The sequence below is a fragment of the Terrapene carolina genome, unplaced genomic scaffold (genome assembly GCF_002925995.2).
Source record: "Terrapene carolina triunguis isolate 2854851 unplaced genomic scaffold, T_m_triunguis-2.0 Scaffold62, whole genome shotgun sequence".
Classification (NCBI taxonomy): domain Eukaryota; kingdom Metazoa; phylum Chordata; order Testudines; family Emydidae; genus Terrapene; species Terrapene triunguis.
Window position 1 is genome coordinate 50,131,837 of NW_020664413.1, and position 24,293 is coordinate 50,156,129.

The 24,293-nt window shown below is 40.1% G+C and overlaps 1 protein-coding gene across 1 annotated transcript in view; it reads left to right on the plus strand.

Moving 5' to 3' along the window:
- Positions 1 to 24,293, plus strand: part of MYO1B (myosin IB) — a 194,932-nt gene that overhangs the window by 116,165 nt on the left and 54,474 nt on the right. Inside the window, exons 7-12 of the mRNA XM_026647749.2 lie at positions 14,949 to 15,047; positions 15,447 to 15,550; positions 16,254 to 16,401; positions 17,189 to 17,307; positions 20,930 to 21,016; positions 21,342 to 21,407. Of these exons, the coding sequence (XP_026503534.1) occupies positions 14,949 to 15,047; positions 15,447 to 15,550; positions 16,254 to 16,401; positions 17,189 to 17,307; positions 20,930 to 21,016; positions 21,342 to 21,407 (623 nt within the window). The remainder of the gene's footprint in view (positions 1 to 14,948; positions 15,048 to 15,446; positions 15,551 to 16,253; positions 16,402 to 17,188; positions 17,308 to 20,929; positions 21,017 to 21,341; positions 21,408 to 24,293) is intronic.

Consider the following 24,293-nt stretch of genomic DNA (forward strand, 5'->3'; position numbering starts at 1 on the left):
CTTCTGTTAGTCTTAAAGGTGCCACAGGACCCTCTGTTGCTTTTTACAGATTCAGACTAACACGGCTACCCCTCTGATACTTGCAGCAGTGTGTTTTGGGAAGTTTGTGCAATGCCTCATGGGACCAAAACATTGTTGCAGGGGAGAATGGGAACATTGCGTCGGCATCCCATGATACATTGTGCTCCCTTCCTCATATCAACGGCAAACACCCCAGTGATTTTTCACACCTTAAAATCGCTGCGCGTACACCATAACCCCAGAAGCATGGAGCCTGCTCAGTTGTGCACTCTTGCTGTGAGCATCTCAAACACCTCGCACCTTCTCCTGCAGTATTTCCAGAGCCGAAGTAGGGCCCGCCGCACAGAACATAGCGATGTCCTCCAAGCAGCCCTGCTTCAAGCCATTGAAAAAAAAATTCACAGTTGCTGCTGGCAGTCACAGAGCAGCTGCACTCTGAGTGCCATTTCTGGTCCTGTGAAACAAGCATTGACTGGTGGGACCGCATCGTTTTGCAGGTATGGGATGACGAGCAGGGGCTGCAGAACTTTCGACTGCAGAAGGCCACCTTCCAGGAACTTTGTGCAGAGCTGTCCCCTGCCCTGAAGTTCAGCAACACAAAAATGAGAGCTGCTCTGGCAGTGGAGAAGCGGGTTGCAATCGCTGTTTGGAAGCTTGCAATGCCAGACAGTTACTGGTCAGGGGGGAATCAATTTGGAGTAGGTAAATCAACCGTGGGAGCTGCTGTGCTCCAAGTGTGCAGGGCCATTAATCGACTTCTGATACGAAGGGCAGTGAGTCTGGGAAATGTGCAAAACATAGTGGATGGTTTTGCCTTGATGGGGTTCCCTAATTGCGGTGGGGCAATAGATGACACGCATATTCCCATCTTGGCACCAGACCACCTTGCCAAAGAGTACATAAACTGAAAGGGATACTTTTCAATGGCGGTGCAAGCCCTGGTGGATCACAGGGAGCGTTTCACCGACATCAGCGTAGGATGGTCGGGAAAGGTTCATGACGCGCACATGTTTAAGAATTCGGGTGTGTTCAAAAAGCTGCAATCTGGGACTTGCTTTCCAGACCACAAAATGAAAATTTTCTACATTGAGATGCCTATAGTTATCCTGGGGGATGCAGCCTACCCCTTGCTCCCATGGCTCATGAAGCCATACACGGGCCATCTGGACAAAAGTAAGGAACGGTTCAACTATAGGCTCCGCAAGTGCACAATTGTGGCTGAATGTGCCTTTGGTCATTTGAAACGGTGCTGGAGAGGTCTACTAACAAGGTTGGACCTTAGTGAGGAGAACATCCCCATGGTTATAGCTGTCTGCTGTGTTCTCCATAATATCTGTGGGGAAAAAGGAGGGGAAATTTTCCACAGGGGTGGGCAGTTGAGACAGATCACATGGCAGCCATTTTTGAGCAGCCAGACACCAGCGCAATAAGAAGAGCACAGCAAGGGGCGCTGCGTATCCACGAGGCTTTGAAAAGCTGTTTCAATAGTGTGTCACAGTAATGTGAGCTGCTTGTCTGCATTGTGCTTTCCCAAACCTTCAGCTGGCTAGTATCACTGTCCTTGTAAAGCCAGCCCCCCGCCCAAGCCCACTGCTTCTACTCAATAAAGAACATTTATTTCTCGAATCCATTTACTTTATTTGACAAACATAAGTAAAGAGGGAGAACAGAAAGAAAAGGTAATCTTGGGGAAAAGTGGTTGTAAAGTTGGAACAGGAGAAACATTTTCAGCGGTGTAACATAACGCATCCCAGACCATCAAAGGTCTATGAATGGGCGCCTTCTGTTCCTTGTATCCTCCCCCTGAGTTAAGTGAAAGGGATAATGGACTTTTTGCCCATGCCTCATGGAACGCTTGGGGGAGGGTGATTCTGTGCCAGGCGATGCTGGTTGGCTGTCCACCAGGGCCTGCAGAGGGACTCTACCCTCCTGCTTCTGTTCCTGCAGTTCAACCAGACTCCTCAACATGTCCGCTTGGTCCCTCGTAATCCGAAGCATCTCATCCTGCGCCACACGCTGTCATTCATTGGAAGCTTTCCTGCTCTCTATGTCCATGTCTAACTTCTCGGACAGTGAAATCCTCCACGCTCCTAGCTCTGTCAGCTGTCGCGGAGGCGTTCATTATCTCAGTGAACATGCCCTCCCATGTTCTCTTTCTCCTCCTCCTAATCAGCGAAAGTCTGCTTTCAGGCGTTGATGACACGCCGAAGGACATATTTCCAGCTGTCTGTCATGGGAAAAAATAAAGGAGCCATTGTACATGAATAATATGTTTCCATAGCAAGGCCATTTTCATAAAAAACCCCAACCCTTATTACACTAGGTGCAAGCCATAAGATGTAAGAACACTTTTAATGAGAACTTCCCCCGTTTCCCCTAGGCAACCCTATGTGATATCAGTCTCCTGAGGGTAACAGGTGGAAAGGAAGGAGATGCTGCAAGCGTCTGGGTATAGACCCGGTCCTTATGCTGCTATGCTGTGTACCGCAATGATGCCAGCAGAATTAATTCAGGAGTTGCGTTGGAAAGTGTCCTACCATGGTGAAAGAAAAAAGAATGCCCTGCCCAGAAACCTTCTGCAAAGGATTGCAGAGTACCTCCATGAAAGTTTCCTAGAGATATTCATGGAGGATTCCCGGGCTATCCGAGTCCACATAAACAGTCTTTTCCGGGGGCCACCCTCTGCGTAGCTGGAGCAGCCTCTTGTAAGCAGAGAACCACAGCACCTCGCTTTTTCTTCACAGTAAACGTGCAATACCACCGAATGAGTGTGCCCACTAAAGTTTAACTGGACTTTGATTGTAACTGTATACTCACCAGAGGTGCCTTCCCTGGCATCACGGTCAGCCACCATGATGTCCTGCGACCCACAGGGCTCCAGGGTTCAAAATATTTCCTGGCTCTTGGGGAGAATGGATCTACCGCTCACCTGTCTCCCATTCTCCTTCTCCTCCTTTTCCTCATCCACCATATCGTCCTCCTTGTTGTCCCTAGACTCTCACACCTGTGAGATATCCAAGTTGCTTGTGGGGGTGCTGGTAGGGTCACCCCCGAAAATCACATGCAGCTCGTTATAGAACCAGTATCTGTGGGGTTCAGCACCAGAATGACTGTTTGCCTCCCTTGCCTTCTGGTGTGCTTGGCGAAGTTCTTTCATTTTCACACAGCACTGCTGTGTGTCCCTCGTGTAGCCCTTCTCCCCCATTCCACGAGCAATCTTTTGCATAGACTTCAGCGTTTCTTATTCTGGATCGGCGCTCTGCCTGCGCAGACTCTTCTCCCCACACAACGATGAGATCCACCACCTCCTGTGCAGACCAGGCTGGAGCGCGTTTGGGGCGTATAGTCTCCATGATCAGCTGTGCTCAAGCTGGCACACTCCCAATGCTGATCAAACAGGAAATGGGAAATCAAAAGTTCCCGGGGCTTTAGCAGGGGAGGGGCTGTTTCCTGTGTACCTGGCTGCAGTGCAGCAGAGTTGAGAATGATCTCCAGATGAGCATTGTGGGACACCACCTGGAGGCCAATTAAGTCAAATTACACAACGCTGCGTCTGCACTACCTCGCAGTCGACCCATGAAAATCGAACTAAGTGCTACGCCTCTCGCAGAGGTGGATTTCAGAAGTCGACATCAGAGGCAACTTAGGTCGGCGTAAAGGACCCAGTAGTGTAGACACATACATGAACAGGTCGACTTAAGGCGGCCTTCTTCGACCTAACTTTTTATTGTAGACCAGTTCTTAGACTATAGAACAGAAAGTGTTTTCCAGTTTATGTAGGCCATATATCTTCTTGCTTGATCACAAGCCAAATGTTGTAGAGCCAGGTGAGTGACCAGGATGATAGGGAAAGTCTAAGGAGGCTGTGGTGTGATTTAGTGGCATTCTTTTCCCAGTGACTGCACACCACTAATGTCCCAACATGGTGCACAGGTGGTGCTGGAATTCCTCATCTTTTGGGTGAGAAGTAGATGAGGTCCAAATTGTAACAGTAACCACTGTTGGTGCGGTTCTGTGGCCTGCAATGTGCAGGAGGTCAGACTAGATGATCATGATGATCCCTTCTGACCTTTGAGCCTGTGATATTGACCACTGCATGAGACTGGTATAACTGTCTGTAACTCCTGCATGTGACCTGTTATGCTGGAATGGGGTCAGCAAGCGCTCATTGCAGCTTAAAAAGCAGTAGGAGTTTGACGGGCAGGGAGAAAAGGGCTTGTGTCTCTCTTAAGCTTCCCCTCACTGTCTTTGGGTTTTGGGGGAGGAGGGAAAGTTGAATCAAAGGGTGACTAGAAGAGGCTGGTTCAGGTGGGGACGGGCTGGGTGGGACCCCAGCGGCTCTGGGTGCACTGGGCCGGGCCGGACCCGCCTGTCGGAGCGTCCTCAGTTAACGGTTAACCGGTTAAATGATATAATTTTAATCGTTTAAATGGTTAACTTTTTTTAACCGATATTTACATCCCTAGGCTCTACCACCATTAGTAGTACTTGTTCTCTAATCTGTATCTGGGAAATTAATGTTTCCCATAATCCCTCAATTCCCAGTAGTATTTATGTCATTAAAAATATTAAAGAAGTTTCTGTCTGTATCCATATTGTTTCTTGGTGGTCTGTAGCAGACCCCAAGTGCTGTCCCAGTGGAGCTTCTGTTGCCTTTCTTCCCCAAAGTGATCTTTATCCAAACAAATTCCGTTTTATGCATTCCTTCACTTAAATTTCTCTGCAGTCTACCTTGTCATCAATATACAATGCTACTCCACCACCTTTACCTTTATTTCTGACCTTCCTGAACAGCATGTACCCTTCAATACCTGAATTCCAGTCATGACTACTATTCCACCATGTTTTCATTATCACTATAATATCTGGCTTTACTTCCTACTCCAGTAGTTCTAGTTCCTCTATTTTGTTACCCAGGCTCTTTGCATTGGATTACAGACATTTTAGTTGTTTCTGCTTGGCTTCAACCAGATTCCTTGCCCGACTAGGTACAGTGTCACCTGCCTGACTGTTACTATCAGTGGTTATGGTGCTGTCTTTCCTCATGTTGTCCGTTCTCCTACCCTCTTTTGTTCCTTTCTCTATTCCTGTATCCTCTTTTACTTGATTTTCCTCTTGCTCAGTATTAGAATCCGATGTGGAGATTACCTGTGCATCTCTCAAAAGTCTTCCCCAAAATCCTAGTTTAAAGCTCTTTTAATCAGTTGTGCCAACCTCCATCCCAGAAGTGTATTTTTGTCCCTACTCAGATGGAATCCATCCCACGAGAACAGGCCTCTCTCCATGAATACTTCCCGGTGGTCAACCATACCCAAAGTCCTCCTGGTAGCATCTTTGCTCTCCTTCTCTAGGGACAGGTAGAATCCCACTGAAGATCTATGTGAGCCTTCATTACTTTAAGCATCTTCCCCAGCCTTCTGTAGTCTTCCTTGAGGCATTCCAGCGAGAATCTAGCAGTATAATTTATTCCCATGTGAAAGGAAAACGATGTGCATTTAGATGGTCAGTCTTTTCATGGAACAAACCAAAGCTGTCACTTTTTTTTGTTTATTTCTCAATGTAAAGCATGCCAAAAAAAATTCTGTATTTAAAGGGTTCATAAGGTAGACTACTGTAATTTCTTAGGAACAGGTATAGTCATTTTTAAAATTACTAACTTATACGCCGTTTTCCTGGTGCAACAATTGTACATGGAAATTGGACACATTTTGCACTTGTAATTGCATACTCAACTTTTAAATCCATGCCCTAATTGTGTCCTACCCTAAAATAGTTTACTCAAGTGTGAATTTTTAAGATTTATAATGTATTATAATATATAATCCTGAGATGGTAGCTACAGTTTTGGCAGTAATCTTTCTGATGAGTCACAGAAATTCTTCATATGCTTTCTTGTCCATTTAAAAAAAAATCAGCTTAGAGTTAAAGGCTGGAGGTATTAAAAAGTTTATATATTCCTGTGTTAGACAACTGTAAAACATCTCAGTTACTAAGTAACAAATATTTCTGCCTGATTTAAAAAAGAGAGTAGTAGAGGGAATCACCTGCTGAATGCCTTCACACTTCTTAACATGACGGTGGTCTTTTCTAACAGACCCGAAACAGTATCCTAACCTCACCCTAATTTAATGATAAATTAGTAAATAACTATGAACCTAGATACAGTAGATGTAATGCCTGGTTTAGAAAAGAATTTTAATCAACAAGGACTTACAATCCAAATGACAGCTTATGACTATAATTAAGAATAAAATCTATATTTTCACCTCCTTCAGAAACAATATGAAAGAAATTTATGACCTTTTAGATTGCAAAGCAACTAACTTATGCTAGTGTAAACACTTAATTTTTGCCTTTTAAAAGGTATATGTAAGTGTGTATTCAGTGAAAAATCAACAGTAAGAGCAAAGAACTCTGGTTATATATTATGATCGTTGTTGTGGACTTTCCATTGGCCAAGGCAATGTTACTAGGATTTCTTATAACTAGATATTTTTTTTAAAATTCTTGTTTTAAAAATCTGAAGTTTTTCTAACTCCATTGTTAGAGATGGATTTTTGTTTTTGTTTTGTTTATTTCTACAGTTGCTTTTTGATGATAGTAAATATGTAGTGTTAAGACTTTTCTAAACTAGGAAAAAGGCTTGAAATTCTGTTAGCTAACTTTTTTTTAAATGACAAACACCACTTTACTATCTAGTGTAAACAGGCTTTAGCTCCTTTTGAAAATGTGTATTAGTTGTGATTCACTGTAGATACTCCCAATAAGTCTGATGTGTTTAGGGCTTATTTCACTTAAAGGGGACATAGTTCCAAATATTGGGTTAATATTGGAAGGTCTTGTTGAAGCAGAGGATTCAGGGGGCCTGAGGTCTTTGGCAGTGGGGGGCCCCCGCCGCTGAATTGCCGCCGAAGACCCGGTGCTTCGTCGGCGGGTCCCGGGGTGGAAGGACCCCCCGCCGCGGGTCTTCAGGGCGCTTTGGCGACGGATCCCAGGGCGGAAGGACCCCCCGCCGCGGATCTTCAGGGCACTTCGGCGGCTGGTCCTGGAGCGGAAGGACCCCCCGCTGCCGAATTGCCGCCGAAGACCCAGAGCGGAAGAAGCTCCGGGGGCCCGGGCCCCACGAGAGTTTTCCGGGGACCCCGGAGTGAGTGAAGGACCCCGCTCCAGGGGCCCCGAAAAACTCTCGTGGGGGCCCCTGCGGGGCCTGGGGCAAATTGTCTCACTTGCCCGCCCCCCTCTGGGCGGCCATGTGTTGAAGAGCCATTATTGTGTTCTCTCACAGCTGAGAAGGGAATCAAGGAGGGAAAAAATATGGCATGTCAGGAAGCTGCAAGTTTAACTGTAAAAATTTTCTGCTGCCTAATGGTTGGAATATGCCTTGTGACTTGGCCTGGATAGCCAAGGAGAGTCCCACAGTGTGAAGAGGAAGGGACTAAAAATTACTTCTGCTGGATCATTTAGAACGTATTAGGCTAGTGACATTCATTCCTCTCTTGTGGTGTTTTGCGATGTATTCTCATTTCTTTCTTGACATTGAAGTCATTTTGTTGTACATTTAGAGAAATAGAAGGGACCAAATATTTCTGCATCACTCAAACTTGAAGTTTCTGTTAGTCAGAAACAAGAAAAACTCATTTGTATATTATAGCTTGCCAAATGTATTGCACAGCATTACTGGTTGTCGTCTGTGATTTGAAAAATGTCATTTTGTAATAAATGTCCATTTTACTCAAATAGTTGGTCAGCTGGTGATTTAACCAGTTTAAATACCTGTAACTTTTTGAAGACGTAGTTAACTAGGAAGTACAAATTATCTTTTGACTATCTCTATAATGTTCTGATATCAGATGCAGTCTTTTGCTAGATCGATATTGGAACGATGTGCCTCAAGGAACAACTATAAGGGTACGTCTATACTTACCCGCTGGTTCGGCGGCAAGCAATCGATCTTCTGGGATCAATTTATCACGTCTTGTCTAGACGTGATAAATCGATCCCGGAAGTGCTCGCCGTCGACGCCGGTAATCCTGCTCTGCAAGAGGAGTAGGCGGAGTTGACGGGGGAGCCTGCCTGCCGTGTGTGGACCCACGGTAAGTACCTTTAAGTTCAAACTAAGATACTTCGACTTCAGCTATGTTATTCACGTAGCTGAAGTTGCGTATCTTAGTTCGAACTGGGGGCTTACTATGGACCAGCCCTAAGTATTTGACTTGTAAGCCATATGTATTTACAGTAATGACCTTTCTGAAGAGGTTTTATCCATAACACCAGTTTTATTGGGTGTTAACCTTTAGATTCTTTTCCATCCAGACAAAAGCCCTGATGGATACTGTGTGTACAGTGTAAATGTACATGTGCCTAATGTATGTGTGTGTACTGTGAGTATTTTCTATATACAGCACTAAAATTTACAAAATGTTCACACATTGTTTGTACCTGCATCTATATGCATAAAACAACTGGCACTTCTGTGCAGAATTGCCTACAACATGCTGACGTGAACTTTTTGCAACAAATGGATGCAATTTGGTATTGCAATTAATTTTTTTGTATTACTGTTGTGCCTAGGAGCCCCAGTTGTGGACTATTGTGCTAGGCACTATACAATAATAGAACGAAAAGATAATGTCTGCCCCAAATATGTACCTATGTGGCATTTCCTTTGAAAATTTGGTCCACAGGATTCATAGTCATCAGGAGTTAGTGCAAAATTTGTTGGTTATGCTGACTGTTAAATCTGTACATTGGGGTGATTTGTTAAAATGCTGCTAAAACAAACAGAGGGGCAAAGGGAGGTCAAGCAAAAACAGAGTTTTCTAAGAATATGACAGGTGATTTGGATCACTTTTGCCAGTCTCTTTGTGGCCTGCACATGGACAATGAATAGCAGAGCATAAACTCAGCTTTAAACAAGATTCCAACGTATGGCTCCTTTGTTACGGTAAATACCTGATTTTCTGACTATAACATCTTTCTGAAACTTTTCTTCACTAAATATCCAGACAGACAGTGTAGTGAACATTGCACTTTGGAAATCTGATAACTAAATTAGTTAACTTCCTTGCTTAACAAAACCTCAGAAGAAAAATCTAAGACACCGATCCCTCTCACACAACTAATTTAACATATGCTCAGGAAACTGTTTACATTAAAGTCTCTGAAGGCATGCGTGTAATTAGAAAAAGCCATGTGTCTCCTATTTTGCCAGAGCTCCATAGCTGCGCTTTTAAAGCTGTACCGAAGTAACAAATACGCCTTTCAACCCAAAAGGCCCCAAAGTGCTTCACAAACTATGTAATTTCAACAGCGCTTTTAAAATACAGCCACTTTTGGAAGGGTGTGCAGCTACTAGTGGGGCAGAAGAAAAAACAGGAGATTTAGATTAGATATTAGGAAAAACTTTCTAACTGTAAGGGTAGTTAAACTCTGGAATAAAATGTGAAATCCCAGCCATTGAGGTTTTTAAGAATAGGTTGGACAAACACCTATAGAGATGGTCTAGGTTTAGTTCCTCCTGCCGCAGCTCAGGGGGCTGACTTGATGACTTCTCGAGATCCCTTCCAGCCCTACATTTTTATGATTCTATATTAAGTAAGACTGAACCTAAAATTGTCCCCTACTCCAGGGGTTCTCACCCTTTTTCTTTCTGGGCCCCCCCCAACATGCTTTAAAAACTGTAGGCCCACTTTTGCCACACTGTTTTTCTTCAGATAAAAGCCAGGGCCAACATTAGGCGGTAGCAAGCAGGGCAATTGCCCGGGTCCCCATGAAGCTAAGTTGCTCAGGCCTCAGCTTCAGCCCTAGGTGGCAGGGCTCATGGCCCGGGCTTCAGCCCCATGCAGAGGGGCTGTGGCTTTCTGCCTTGGGCCCCAGCAAGTCTAATGCCAGCCCTGCTTGGCGGACCCCCTGAAACCTGCCCATGGCCCCTCAGGGAGCCCCAGACCCCTGGTTGAGAACCTCTGTCCTACTCTATCCCGGCGCATGCAAATTTAAACTTAGGTTGTCACTAGCAGGATGTCTGTTCAGTTAATTTATCTGTGACATCTCTTGACTTTCTTGACTCAAGCTTAATATTAATTTGACAGGATAGCTTCCTGTTAGGGGAGATATGACTTAAAAAAGCAGAATGGACCTGATTCTGCAAGGTATTTAAGCACATGCCTTACTTAGAATTCATGAGTAGTCCTAGGCTACTATTGTGTTCAGATTTAGGCATGTGCTCAAAAACTGTGCTGAATTAGGGCTTAAATATGGTTACAATTGTTTTTGTGCACTACAATACAATTTAAAAATTCGAAGGTCTGGGTGTGGTATATAGAAGAGTTATGTATGCCTAAAATCATATTTATAGTGATTTTTAAATATTGCTGAGATGCATGTTAAGTCTCAGATTTGCCAGAACTAGATAATTGGGTCATAAATCTATGGAGATATTTTTAAAAAATTGTTTAGACAGATTACAAAATCATATTCTGTAGTATTGTTTGTTTTGATTATATTACAAATATTCCACAGTCTAGTTTTAAAATGTAATTGTTTTTCTTTACCTTTCTCAAAGTTTACGTGAATGCAGTCTTTAGTCATTCAGAAGTCAGTACTTCAGACTGTTTGTGCTAAAACCCAACTTCCCTGACAATTCTTACAAACTTTTAAATGTTGTTCCAATATATATTTTTGACAAATACAGAAATGCTACCGATTACCAGAAATAAACTACATGGGTTGAACCAGATGTAGAAATAAATAAGAGGTGTGTTGTCAGTGATTGTAGCTCTGCTCATCTAAAATTATTATCAATGACACATTTCTGTATGTGTGCAGTATGCCAAAGAACCTGGAGCCTGTCGTCGCTAGGTGTTGTGGATGTTCAGCACCCCTCAGGTTCAGTCTCTTGAACTTAATAACCTTGATACAAATGTGGTCTGTTTCCTGCTGTATTAAACCATATAGGTAATTTGATTTTGTGGTATGTGATCAAGCCAAAGGAGACATGTTTATAAGATAAAAGTGATTGCACTTCTTCTTTGTTAAAGTCATACAGTAGTGTTCGTAACTTTGAAATGTTTGCAAGTCTGAACAAAACATTCCTTCAAAAGTTTACAACTGAATATTGACTTAATACAGCTTTGAAACTTTACTGTGCAGAAGAAAAATGCTGTTTTTAACTATCTTAATTTAAATGAAACAAGCACAGAAACAGTTTCATTACCTTGTCAACTTTTAAAAAACTTTCCTTTTATTTTTTAGTAGTTTAACACAGTACTGTTCTGTACAGTATTTGCTCCTTTTTGTGTCTGCTGCCTGATTGTGTGCTTCCGGTTCCAAATGAGGTGTGCAGTTGACCGGTCAGTTCGTAATTCTGCTGTTCGTAACTCTGACGTTCTACTGCACTTTGCATCACTGGATAGTGATTGTTTTTTAAAAGGTTTTGCAAAACTACTTGTTGCTGAATATGCTGAAATACAGCCACATCTGGAAACAGAGAAGACAAATTATAGGGTTATTTGATTTTATAGATTATAAAAATGCAGATGTTGCTTGAAAAAAGACTGAAATCATCCTAACTGTGCAACCGAGACCTCAGAAATTAGTGAAATTCTCTTTACCATGGTCTTCAGCTTTTGAAATGCTGTGCTTGCTGTGGGTTTTGCCAATTGCAGTCCATGTCAGTGTGGTGCTTTAAATTCTTCACCTTGGCACTTGGTTATTTTGAGCACAATGTAATTTACTTTGTCCCTGATATATTTGTAAGAGGCTTAATATGGGTTGGAGTAGGAGATGTTAAAATGTCTTAGTGGGAGGACTAGAATAGTAAGTTAAATTTTTATGTTCCTCATGTTTTAGACTTAATTTGCTAGCACAGTCCTTTTAATCTAATCCCTTCTCCTGGTCCTGCTACATATTAATAGAATAAGTAAAGTATTCTTTGATTTATGCTGTGTTTGCAAGTGGGTTAAACTGTGATAATTACAACAGGCAACATGGAGACAAAGTAGTGCTTGTAACTGACTAAAATATTAATAAGTTCTATTGTACTCCTACGGGTTCTGAATGTCCTTGTGTCTTCATCCATTCAACGACCACAGCAAGGGCCAAATAATCCTCCTATTAACTGAGCTGGGCAGTGGGAAATTGTAGAGACAAAAGAGGGAAGAATTCTCATCCAAAGGCTAGGATGGGGAAAGATGTAGCTGCTTTGCAGCTGTTACTCCAGCTTAAGGGTTGGAGTCATCTTTGTAGAACTAGAGCAGCCTCCCAAGAGTTGGGGAGGGTTGGATTTGGAGAATTTGTGTAGTACTAGATTCTCTAGCCACACCTACTCTAATGCTCTCTACATAGCACCCTGTCTGGCAGCATGCAGGGACATACACAAAACACAATGGTGGAGTCCTCTCTTCTCAGCTCAGCACAAAATAAATGTGTACACTGATATGGCTTATTGCTACCACAGTATGCTTAGAAAATTACAGTGGAGTTAAGCAGTTTTCTGTGCAACACTAGTGCCGCAAATAGTTCATAGAGACGAAAAAATTAATAAGAATATAAATGTTTAAGTGCCAAGGGAAATACAGTCACTTTCCAATAAGGTAAGTGTCCTCAAACCAGTCAGGAAGTTAAGAGAAGCGCTGAATTTGATAATGGGTAGCCTGTTAACTCCTAATGCTGCATTTCAAAGTAAAAATGAAAATTGATGAGGAGCTGAATTCTACACTTAGTGTCCACACATTAACCACGCTGTGGGGATGTTTAGCAGAGAAATTCATTTTAGCCAACTCAAAAACCCCAATAGTTGACTTCTGTGACGTGTTAACAATCTGTAATTACTGGTCCACCAAAGTTCTCCTAGAATGTAGCATCACAGCTACCAACAGTCTCAGTGCAACTGCTTTGGAACTACATGGGGTAACACAGGACAGAATTTGGCCCAAGGTGTCTAAATCCATTCTGTAATCCATGTCAGCCACCTGGTCACCTTGGTGACTTCTGAAGAACTTCCCTTTTTCTTCTGTATTTTCCTTTTCTGGACAGAAAGTGTAGAGATAGCTTATTCTAACTTTTAAAAGAATCATTGACCAGGATGCAGGATGCTTCATTGACAGTTTTTGACTAGAAAATTTAAGTAGCTGCTGACCAGGTATTTGGTGCCATATATAACCTCCACCCATGCAGCGTGGATTGAGTGTGACTTTAAGTAACTCTTTCTTATTGCTGCGGGGACATTAAGAAAGTACGCCCAACCTTCGTTTTGAATAGTTTTTCACAATGATTATCAAACTCCCACAGATGCCTAATGAAACTCTTCACATATTAAGACGCTAATGCTTGATGTTAATTGAGCATGTTGCCTTTAATGTAGCTGGAATTTTTAACTGCACATAAGTTTTGGCCTGTTCAAATTGTGACTCTTAACACTGAATTAAAAAGAATCACAAAGCTTTGTCTGGATTTTGTTTGTAAATTAACTGCGTGACTTAGACTAGGCATGAAAGCAACCATGTTCCTTTTAACATGTTGAGATGTGTGCTCTTAAAGGGCTGATCTTTCAAGCACTAACATGGTGCAAAAGGGCATGCACACCTGATGAGTGGCATGTACTATTCAGCAGGTGCACACATAGCGTTAACACATTCTCTGCACTGTACTTGGCATAATGTGCTGGCACCTGTACCTTCACCCTAGAGGGTGCCTGGGACCTAGAAAGGATGTGTCCTGGTAAAGTTGGGGTTGTACACAAGGCATGGCTGGGGCAATGGTGTTGAGCCCTCATGTATGCCACTAAAACAAGGAATGAAAGTCATTTTAAAAAAAAGATGTAGCTCAACCTCCAACCTCACAAGATGGCGAACAGCTCTGTGCCAAGCTGAATGTTGCCCTAGCCATCCAGAACATCCCTTTCCACATCTCCCTTCATTCTCATGCTGCACTGAGCCCAAAGCCACCAAAACCATGTCCGTGCCATTCAACCATGAGCTGAATTTGCATTGCCACTTGAGCAGTAAGTGTGATAGAGCTCTCCAGAATCTTATTTGTTCTCATCCAATCCAGCTCTACGGTCTTGCAAGATTCTTGTCCTCATTGATAAGGCATAGAATCATAGAAGTCACTGGTGGAAAAGAGCTAATAACCTTCTCAAACTACTTGCCAGTGTAGTGTATGCTCCTATAGAACTTAGAGTGCTTTTTCCCAGTCTAGTTTTAAATGCCTCATTTGATGGAGTTTCCATCAGGTCCCTTGGGGGATAATCTGATAGGCCTCACTGTCATAAAATGTGTCCTGACTATTCATCTTCAATTTCCCCTTACTCTGTTTCATCCCATTATTCCTAGTTACACTTCTTAGCTCCACTCTAAAATGTTCTGTTCCTCTTTGCTGCTTCCACCCTCTAAACACTTCAGCTCCTTGTAAAGCTCTTTCTTCATATAACAATCCTCCCCAAACCTTATTTTCTGTTGGTGTTCCAGCATTTTAGTGGATTTTCTCTTTGGGGTTACTCTCCACAGTGCTGCTTATGCCTGAAAAATATAGGGTCAGGTTTTTAAAGGTATTTAGGTGCCTAGTGGGATTTTCAAAAGCACCTATGCACCTAAAACTCATTGATTTCAATGGGTGATATTAGGCACCTAGATGCTGTTGAAAATACTACTAGGCACCTAAATACCTTTAAAAATCTGGCCCATCATGTCTAATTGGTAAGGCTGCAACATGTAAAAATCATTAGCTTATTGTAGGTTGAGGGGGCAAATAATGAATGAAATTCTTTGTCAATAACATAGTTAAGAAATATCACCGCTTGTTAAATTATTCAATATTAAATATTATTTGATCACCTCTGGTGTTAATAGGAAACAGTTTTAAAAAAAAAGCATGTTAAAATAGAGAGAAAATGTTGTGGCAAAAATTAACTCCTATGACTTTGTCTTTAGATCTGTTAGAGAAGTCCCGTGTTGTTAAACAGCCAAGAGGTGAAAGAAACTTTCATATCTTCTATCAGATATTATCTGGTGCATCAGAAGACATGCTTAGTAAGTACTGCACCTCTGCTGTTTATCAGACGTTATTACTGCTTTTTGTTTTCCTAATAAAACACACTCAACCAATATTTTCGTTTTGTGTGAAGAAAGGTATTTTTCTTAACTTACTATTTTTTATTATTATTGTTAGTAGTAGTAGTAGTAGTAGTAAATATTTACGTTGTGGTAATCAAGGTCATGGTCAGGATTGGGACCCCATTTGTGCTGGATGTTGTATGAACACAGAAAAGAGACCATCCTTGCCCTAAAGGGATTGTAATTTAAAGATCACTAAGTCAATTTAATATGAACTATTTGTTAATAGCAATTATTCATATTACTGGTCCTAAGGGTGAAAGAGAGCCATTAACAAGGGTACCTGACTGATCTTATTTTCATTCAATTCATTAGACAAACTTAAACTTGAACGGGATTTCAGCAGATATAACTACCTGAGTTTGGACTCTGCCCGAGTAAACGGAGTGGATGATGCAGTAAACTTCAGAACAGTTAGGGTAAGATTGTCCAGCTTAATCCAAGACACACAACTCAAAATGTTAAGCCCTCAATCCTGCAACTGGCTGTGTACTAGAGGGGATCCACCTCTGCTGAGCCATTTTCAGGACTGGGGCCTTAATCAGTGTTGTTCACACTTTTCTTGCAGATGTATAGTATGCAATGAGTTTTAGATGTAAAATTTGTTAACCAAAGTCTTGATAGAGAATAGTTTTGGTTTTGTATATATGTACTTAAGAAAGAAAAGTGTGAACTCCAGTGACATTTTTCTCCTATTCTGTTGCTAAATTTAAGTTAATCCATTGCTTCAAAATTATTAGCATTCTGTTGATCTATCCATTTATCTTAGCTTTTCAAATTCGTTATGAGTCTGAAATTAGACTAATTTGTCTATAGGCAGTTAGAAAAAGAATCTTTATAAAAACATGAATTACTTCAGTGCTCTGGTATGGACACTAGAGGCAGATAATACATTTATGCCGACTGAATTACACAATTCTCGAAAACCTCACTTAATATTCTGTGGTGTTATTATCCAAGCCCAGTAATTTTTTCATATTCTTCTTGTCATATTACATATATTTGGAAAATGTTTATATTCTGTGCTGATGTATATAAATGGTGGATTTTGCAAGTATGATCTATTTGATTAAAAATATATATCTTTATCTTGTGATTTTCCCCCCCCCCCCCCTTTTCCAGAATGCCATGCAGATTGTTGGCTTTATGGATCATGAAACACAGTCCATCTTGGAGGTGGTAGCAGCAGTTCTAAAACTGGGAAACATTGAATTCAAACCTGAATCTCGAGTAAATGGTTTAGATGAAAGTAAAATAAAAGATAAAAATGGTAAGATGATACTGGTGTTAGGAAAAAACCTAATATTTGAATAGTTCTTTGCAAATTCTGTATCTTGTAAAGACAAAAGATTTACTCTTGCTCTTGTAGCTGGATTACAGTACATTATTTCCTTTTTTATTTTGAACATCATCTGTAAGTAGATTTGGTTCAGATCTCTCCTATGTAGTGTTTCAGTCAAAATTTGGCTTTTTACAAAAATGTCTTTTTCATGAACATTTTTTAGATTTTCCATTTTATGAAAGCTTTCTTCTGAAACATTAAATGGAAGAAATTGGTTTACTAGAAATGGATATAACGTATTGGTTGCGCCACAGTATTTTTTTCAGTTAATATTTTTGGCTTTTGTACTGCCAATGTGTAACTTAAGTTGTGCTTATTCACTTGATGGGACCTTTTTGTTGTAATTGGTACATTTTGAAAATTTGATGTTTTTGTTTTGTGTGTTTGAAAGTTCTGTTTCAGGAAAAAGATTCCACACAAAAAAAAGGCCTCTTACTGAAATATAATGAAACGGAAAATGCGTTCAAACTTAACAAGATTTTTATGGAATTTTTTTTGTTATGGTTTTCAGCCAGCTTTCTATGGGGTGTGGTGGGGGGTGGTAACACTCAACCAAAATTTGACAAAAAATTATTCTGAACAAACTTTCCACTGCTTCAAAGTTAAAGATAATAATTAGCTTTTTGTGTGACGTAGTGTTGAGTAAGGTTAGCCAATACAAATACGGCGATATGAAAGTGTTAATTGTAGTCACACTGGCTTTTTGCTTTCATAGAGCTCAAAGAAATTTGTGAGTTGACAGGGATCGATCAGTCAGTGTTGGAAAGAGCCTTTAGCTTCCGAACAGTTGAAGCCAAGCAAGAAAAAGTCTCTACAACGCTAAATGTGGCTCAGGTAAAAGCAGATTCTTACTGATTTTTCTTTTCTGTAAAATATGTAAAACATTTTTCTTTTCCATAAGGATAATAAGGATTGTGGGGTTTTATTTTCTTATGTATCAGAAGGACCTGAAAGGTTATTTTAAAGGATTGTTTTGTTTGGATTTTACTTCAGATATATTACAAATGTAATTTCTGGATTGCTGCTTGTGGGTCTCAGAAGATGTATCTTGTTATCTCTTGGAAATTAAAAGTTGCTGAATCTCTTACTTTCTCCATAATGTTATTCAGAAATTGAAATTAAATGGTGCTATTAAAACAAACAAATTAATGGCTTCAGACAGTCTGACAAAAAGTCGCTTCCCCTCTCAACTCTTTAGCTTTCATTCTCTTGGCTCTTGTGACTTCATTAGATCATTAATTCTCGGCGTAGGTTTCTCAGTCACTTAGTTGCTTTTGAAAATTTTACTCTTAACCAGAAAACTCAACACTATTTTATGTCACATACTATAGGCAACTTTCTTTATTTAAGGGAAAGAATTATTTTAAATGAGTGCTTTCTGCATAGCTACAAAATAAAGTTACTGCTCACAAAGCATTTCTAAATAAAACATTTCACTAGTAAAACTTATCACTGTTTTCATTTTCTTTCCTTCAACACACTTTTTGAATGTTCAAACACACTTGATGAACATCTTGCTTTTATGAGGGTCATGTCCACAAGAAAAGGGTATAGGAAGTTTTTCTTACATCTTGTGCAGAAATGTGGTAAACTTAAAATATCCTGCTGTGGCAGACCATCTTTCATTTTGAACAGCCCATTTGGTTTCACAGGATTTATGTGCTCTGGGCAGTTCTGACATTTCTTCAGCTAAAATGAATAAATTCAACTTTCCATATTGTTCCTTTTTTCTTAATTTCTTAGCACCTCTCCCTTCCTTCTCTTGCTGCAGCTAATGATATCAGTGGCGAGCCAGCTTGGAAGTTTGTACATGAAGAATATAAGATATTTTAGGAACAGGAAAGGCCGTCTGGTTGAATGTGCCACTCCTCATTCTTAGTTTATTTTAATCCACGCTTCCTGCTTTTTCACCATAACCTTCAGTCCTTCCCCTGCAACATATTTAGATGTCTCTTGAAATCACTTATACTGTTTCAATTACTTGCCCAATAGCTTATTCCATATGCTTATTTCCCTTGTCCTGGAGTAGTTCTGCTTACATTCTCCATTTACTCCTTATTTTAGATCAACTAGTTTTAGAAGCCCAAACCGGTCTCTGAGTGTGTGGACATGGAAGGGAGTGAGGGTGGCTTTTAAAAAAGATAAAAATCACTTTCTGAATCATTTTACTAATTTTGAAACCTTTGAAGTCAGCGTGGAGCCTTTCTTTTTCTAGTAGAATAAACTGAACTCCCTAACTTAGATTCTTCAGAACTGCTAAAGTCCTTGTTGCCTGATGCTTCACCCTCTGAAGGCACTAGTATACTCCTGGTGGTGCTGTGCCTCTTACAGCACAGCATTCCAGATGGGGTCTAACTAGCATGTTACAGTGTCTATCTCACCTCTTGTAGTTTATTTTTCTGCTGATACAATTTTCATCTTCCTCGTTTGTGTTTTGTTGCTACTTTACATGGGGCTGATGGTTGAAATTTCTTTTTTTTTTTATAATAATAATAATAATAATAATAATAATAAACTTCAAACCCTTCTAATTGATGTGCTGGAGAATTGGTCCACTTAGAGCATACATGTATTTTTCAATTTTGACCTGAGAATTTATCTTCTGTCTTATTCACTTAAGTGATTAAAATTCTGATTTCATCACTCGCTGTTTCCTGCTTAATTTTATTCAACATCATCAAGTCTGCTTGATAATGTGCATTTCTGCTACCCCGAACTTCCACTAGAAACTTAACTTATGGGATTCTGAAAAGATGTCTGAGCAGAGCACATAAGTAGGAACCAGTCAGAAACAGATAGGAGAAGGGAGACTGCAAAATGTTCAATAAGCAACCATGCTTTTGGAGTATTTAAGACAAATTGATGCCTGCTTTTCATTCCTCTCCTGTCCCTTTGCTGCCTTTGCCCATCTTTCTCTCCCTTCCTTACTGCCTCTGCTCTCCCTTTGCCATCCCTTATCTGTTTTCCTATTTCTCTCAACTCCTCTTATTGCTTTTTCAGAATACATTAGTGTGAAGACTGCTATATTCCCCTGGGCCACAAATAACTAGATTCATAAAGTTTCACCTCTTATAAAGGTTCCCAGGAGCCTGTTCCTCAGAATGAATGAGGAACCCGCTGGGGATATATAAACTGTAGAGTCGTTTTATCAAAGTAAGAAATGTGAAGTTTTATCACACCTGCTGTTTTTCTGGTCCCCTCGGGCATCTCTTAAGTATGTGACTACCCGAAGTAATCCTATTAAACACTGGCTTCAGTTCTCTGTTCCTGCAGTGGAGTAAGGGGAGGGGGCAGGTAGGGAAAGATGTCTTTAAGCCAACTTCGCTCCTCTTGAATTCTTGGTTCTGTTGGGCCTATCAAACTGCGGGCATAAGTGAAAGCAGCCTTAAGGAAACTCTGGCTGCAAGGCCTCTTTGGATATGTCTACACGATAGTATAAGCCCAGGGTTTCAACTCAGGCTCAAGCCTAACCCTTCCATCTACACACAAATTGAGTGGCCCCAGATCCCAGGACTCCACGTGGGTGGAGCATCTTAGCCTGCGCCAAGCCAGGACCCAGGTTTCAAGCCCTATTGGTTTGCAGTGTAGATGCATCCCCAATGGACTTGTGCTCTGGGAGTCCGCTGAAAGTATCCCACAATTCCACAGGCCGACTTTCAAATTGTCAGAGGACAAAGAAGTTTTCCCACAGGCTCCAAGAACAAAGGGCTAGAGCAGCCACATTTTGGGAGGACACTAGGAATCTGTAATATGGGTGGTTAGACTAGGGCCCACAGAAGCTGGAGCCCCAGGTTGGGACCCAGGGTTCAACAATTCCTAACCTACAAATGAGTGTAGCCACTCAAGCCTTAGGCTAACAAACCCAGGGTCTGCTAACTCCAGTTCTGCTAACCCTGGGCTTACATTACATCTACACTGTGATTAAAAACCCTTTGGTACTGAGCCTGGGTCAGCTGAATTGGCCTCATGGGGCTTAGGCTGCAGGTCTAAAAATTGCAGTGTAGACAGCCTGGGCTCTGAGACCCTCCATCCTCATAGGGTCTCAGAGCTTGGGCTTCAGCCTGAGTTTGAACGTCTATGCTGCAATTTTATAACCCTACACCCCGAGCCAAGTCATTTGACTCGGGCCTGCTGTGGTGGTGCTGTGGGTCTTTTATTGCGGTAAAGACATACCCTAATGGGCCATTGGCCAGCTGAGACTAGCAGAACGCAATGAGCTCTGGCTACGCTACCTCCATCTCCAGCCCTTACCAAGTCCCTGTGCCAAAGGTTGGGAGGGAGAACACTGTCGGGCTGTTCCTGTAGCCTTACTCTGACCAGGTAGCTCTCTCATGCTGAACATATTCCTTAGAAGTCATTTCCACCCTTTTTATGGCACTTTTAAACCACTGGAATAGCACACATAGTTCAGAATTAGGCCAATATGTCTAATGATTTTTCTCTTTCTTTTGACTAGGCATATTATGCCCGTGATGCTCTGGCTAAGAATCTGTACAGTAGACTGTTTTCCTGGCTTGTTACCAGAATCAATGAGAGCATTAAGGTAATTTTCTTATATGCCCATAAAGAATTCAGTAGAAATAGATGGAGTGAGTGGGGACAGTAAAACTATACTGGTCTGTTTTACTTTCTTATTCTTATGCACTAGTGCAGTGTTGCAGGGCTGCCAGTGCTGGAGGTGAATATCTGTATCTAAATAAATCTGATGGCTTCTTTTTGTTTTTAAACTTATGAAAATATTGATATTTACCATTTTTGGAAAACCAAACCTAACTTTTTAGCCTAAACAACATGCCTATAAGGCATTTAATGTATCTTGATCACAAATACTAAATGTACAGAACAATGACTCAACCTTCTCTTAAAAGGCACAAACAAAAGTCAGAAAGAAGGTCATGGGAGTACTGGACATCTATGGCTTTGAAATTTTTGAGGTAAGTGCTTTAGAATACAATTTAAATAGAATTTTGCATATCTATAACAAACTTTACAGCTATTACTAAAGCTAAATCTAGTTGTTCATGTATGTGTAATCACAATTTCACCTTCTGTAAATTAAGTCTAGTTTCAGAGTAGCAGCCGTGTTAGTCTGTATCCGCAAAAAGAACAGGAGTACTTGTGGCACCTTAGAGACCAACAAATTTATTTGAGCATAAGCTTTCGTGGGCTCCAGCCCACTTCATCGGATGCAGTCTAGTGCATCTTTCTAAGTACGCACAATAAATGTAAACTGAAGTTAGGTGGTCATCTTAGCATGCCTTGCAATTATAACACATTCATCAAAGCCAAACTGAATATGTTGCATTGATACAGCAGGTACCACTGAAAAGTAAATATTTACTATGGTACCATTCTGAAAATAGGAAATATTGTGGTAATGTCCATGCTGTCATACAAAATGTGTCTATATTACATGTTCTGTGTATGGCCTTGAGGCTTATTATAGATATCTGCAAACAAGGTTCTTTTCCTTTACAAAAGAAGGCATCTGTTCTGCTAGAACTAAAAATAAATTGTACGTCATTTCAACTCAGTACACTTAAATACTTAAAAACACTTAAAAAAAAATCTATCAAAAATTCTCAGTTATATCAATTGACTTAGCCTGATGCTGTTAGGTATAAAGATCATGACTGAATTGTTTATTCTGGCAAACTTTATTTCAGGAGATTTGGATATCTAGTTAAATATTGTGCTCTAATTTTCCAACTAAGAAACTATGGGGAAAAACATCTTGTCTATTTCCTCCTTTCCCACTTGCTCACAATTTCTCTAGGAGACCAGTAAGTCTAGTTATTCTCGATAGAAGGTGAGAACAATCCACCTGGATTTATCTCTTCCCAAAGAGGTTTTAAAATATTACTTAGAAAGGGGAAGGTAGTATATGCTTCATTTCAGTTTTATAATGAATCAGAGTAGTCTAACAGTTTTGCAAAGAGAAGAGAGAGAGCTAATATTTGATTCAGGTTTTTACTCAAGAAGATAATATTTAGTTTCCTGAACATATGAAGAAACTTATGAAAATGTACTGCATGGGACCAATCTGGAAGTAACTCTCAGTAGTAGGATATTTGGAGATGGTGGTAGTTATATTCCTTTAGAAAGTTACACAGTAGAATGTTACTGTTATTGACAGAAATTTTGTTTTAACCAGCTGTGTATGTGAACTTGATTAAGTAGAGGGTGAGTTTAAAAACACTGGAGTAAATCTGAGTTTGTGGGCTGGCTTTGGATTGTTAAATTGAATGCAAGGAAACAAGTGGTGGTGGTGGTGTTGTTTTTAAAGACGTTTGACATTAGAAAAATAAAGCCATAAAAACAAGTAGTTAGATGTAAGGACACAAGTGGTGGTGGTGGTGGTGGTGTTTTTAAAGACGTTGGACATTAGAAAAATAAAGCCATAAAAACAAGTAGTTAGATGTAAGGACACAGTTTCATAGCAGCAAAATGGAAGACTAAATGCTTTTTTCCTCTCACATGTATATTGAACTATACTGTAGTTTATAAAATGCTTAAAATAGTAAATTTGAAAATGGAGCAAGTTTGTTCATTTAGTGTCCAATCCTACCAAATGCTGAGCAAACTCAACTTCTATTGAAGTAGATGGGATAAGAAGTACTCTGTACCTCACAGGATTAAACTCATAGGGTGAAATTCACCCAGGTACACAGGGCAATCAAAGGTCATTGTGGGACCACAAGATATACAGCTGTATATTAAGGGCATGATCCAATGCTCACTGAAGTCAATGGGAACCTTTCCATTAACAATGAGGGGTGTTGGGTCAGGTCCTATAATATGGCTTAGATTGTGTAAATTCTAAATTTTAAATTGTAAGGAATGAAATGTTTTGATTTTTCCTGTTACAAAATAAACCAAAAGTTGTTTTGAATTTATATAATATAAAATTTAAAAAAAATCAAAGTTGGAACAGAACATTGCAGTTTTGTCAAAACAAAATGTTTCAATTGACCTGGTACTAATTTTTGTCCAGAATTTCATTTTCTGAGAAATTTCAAAAAAAAATTGTTCTGTTTTCTGTTTCAAAATTGTGTATTTTCCTTCAAAAAGACCAATCAATTTCCCACCTGGCTCTTATTGGAACAAAATCCTAACACTGAAATTATTAAATTGGTAAACAGGTTTTAGTCAAACTTTGTGCAGGTATAGTGGAATGATTTTTATGGTCAGGTAAATGAATCTGCATGAAGTAAGTTCAATTAAATAACAAAGATACATGGCAAAACCTGTATTTATGGAGCCTTTTTATAAATGATGGTACTGCACGTGTGCAGTCAAAGACAGTTAAGGAAATGCTTATAAGAAATAGTTGCATAAAAAAACTAGTTATATATCAAATAGTAAACTAATCTGCTGTAATTGAATGAAACATTATGTAATATATGCAGTACAATACATCAAGATGATGTGAGATAATCATCTGCAACATTTTATATTTTCTAGCTTAAATGGTACAGATATTTTACAAAAGGATTGTTATACATGTAGAATTTTAGCTGACATATAGCTAATGGCAGTGAATTTACAGAGCTAATTATTCTTAGTATTTCCAGGAATTGATTATAAATTCCCCTTAGGAGCCAATTAGTACATGTTTTATCATCTCTTAAATTAACATGCACTGTCTTGAAGGTTAGAACTACAATAATGTACGTGATGGATTTTGATGATAAAAGTGCATTTGGCATGCCTTTCCACATGGAAACCTGTAACGTAAATTTGAAACTTGATTCAGTGTGTTAAAAGTATAATTGCTTATTTTAAACTAATCTCAAACAAAGTTAACTACCACTTGGGTT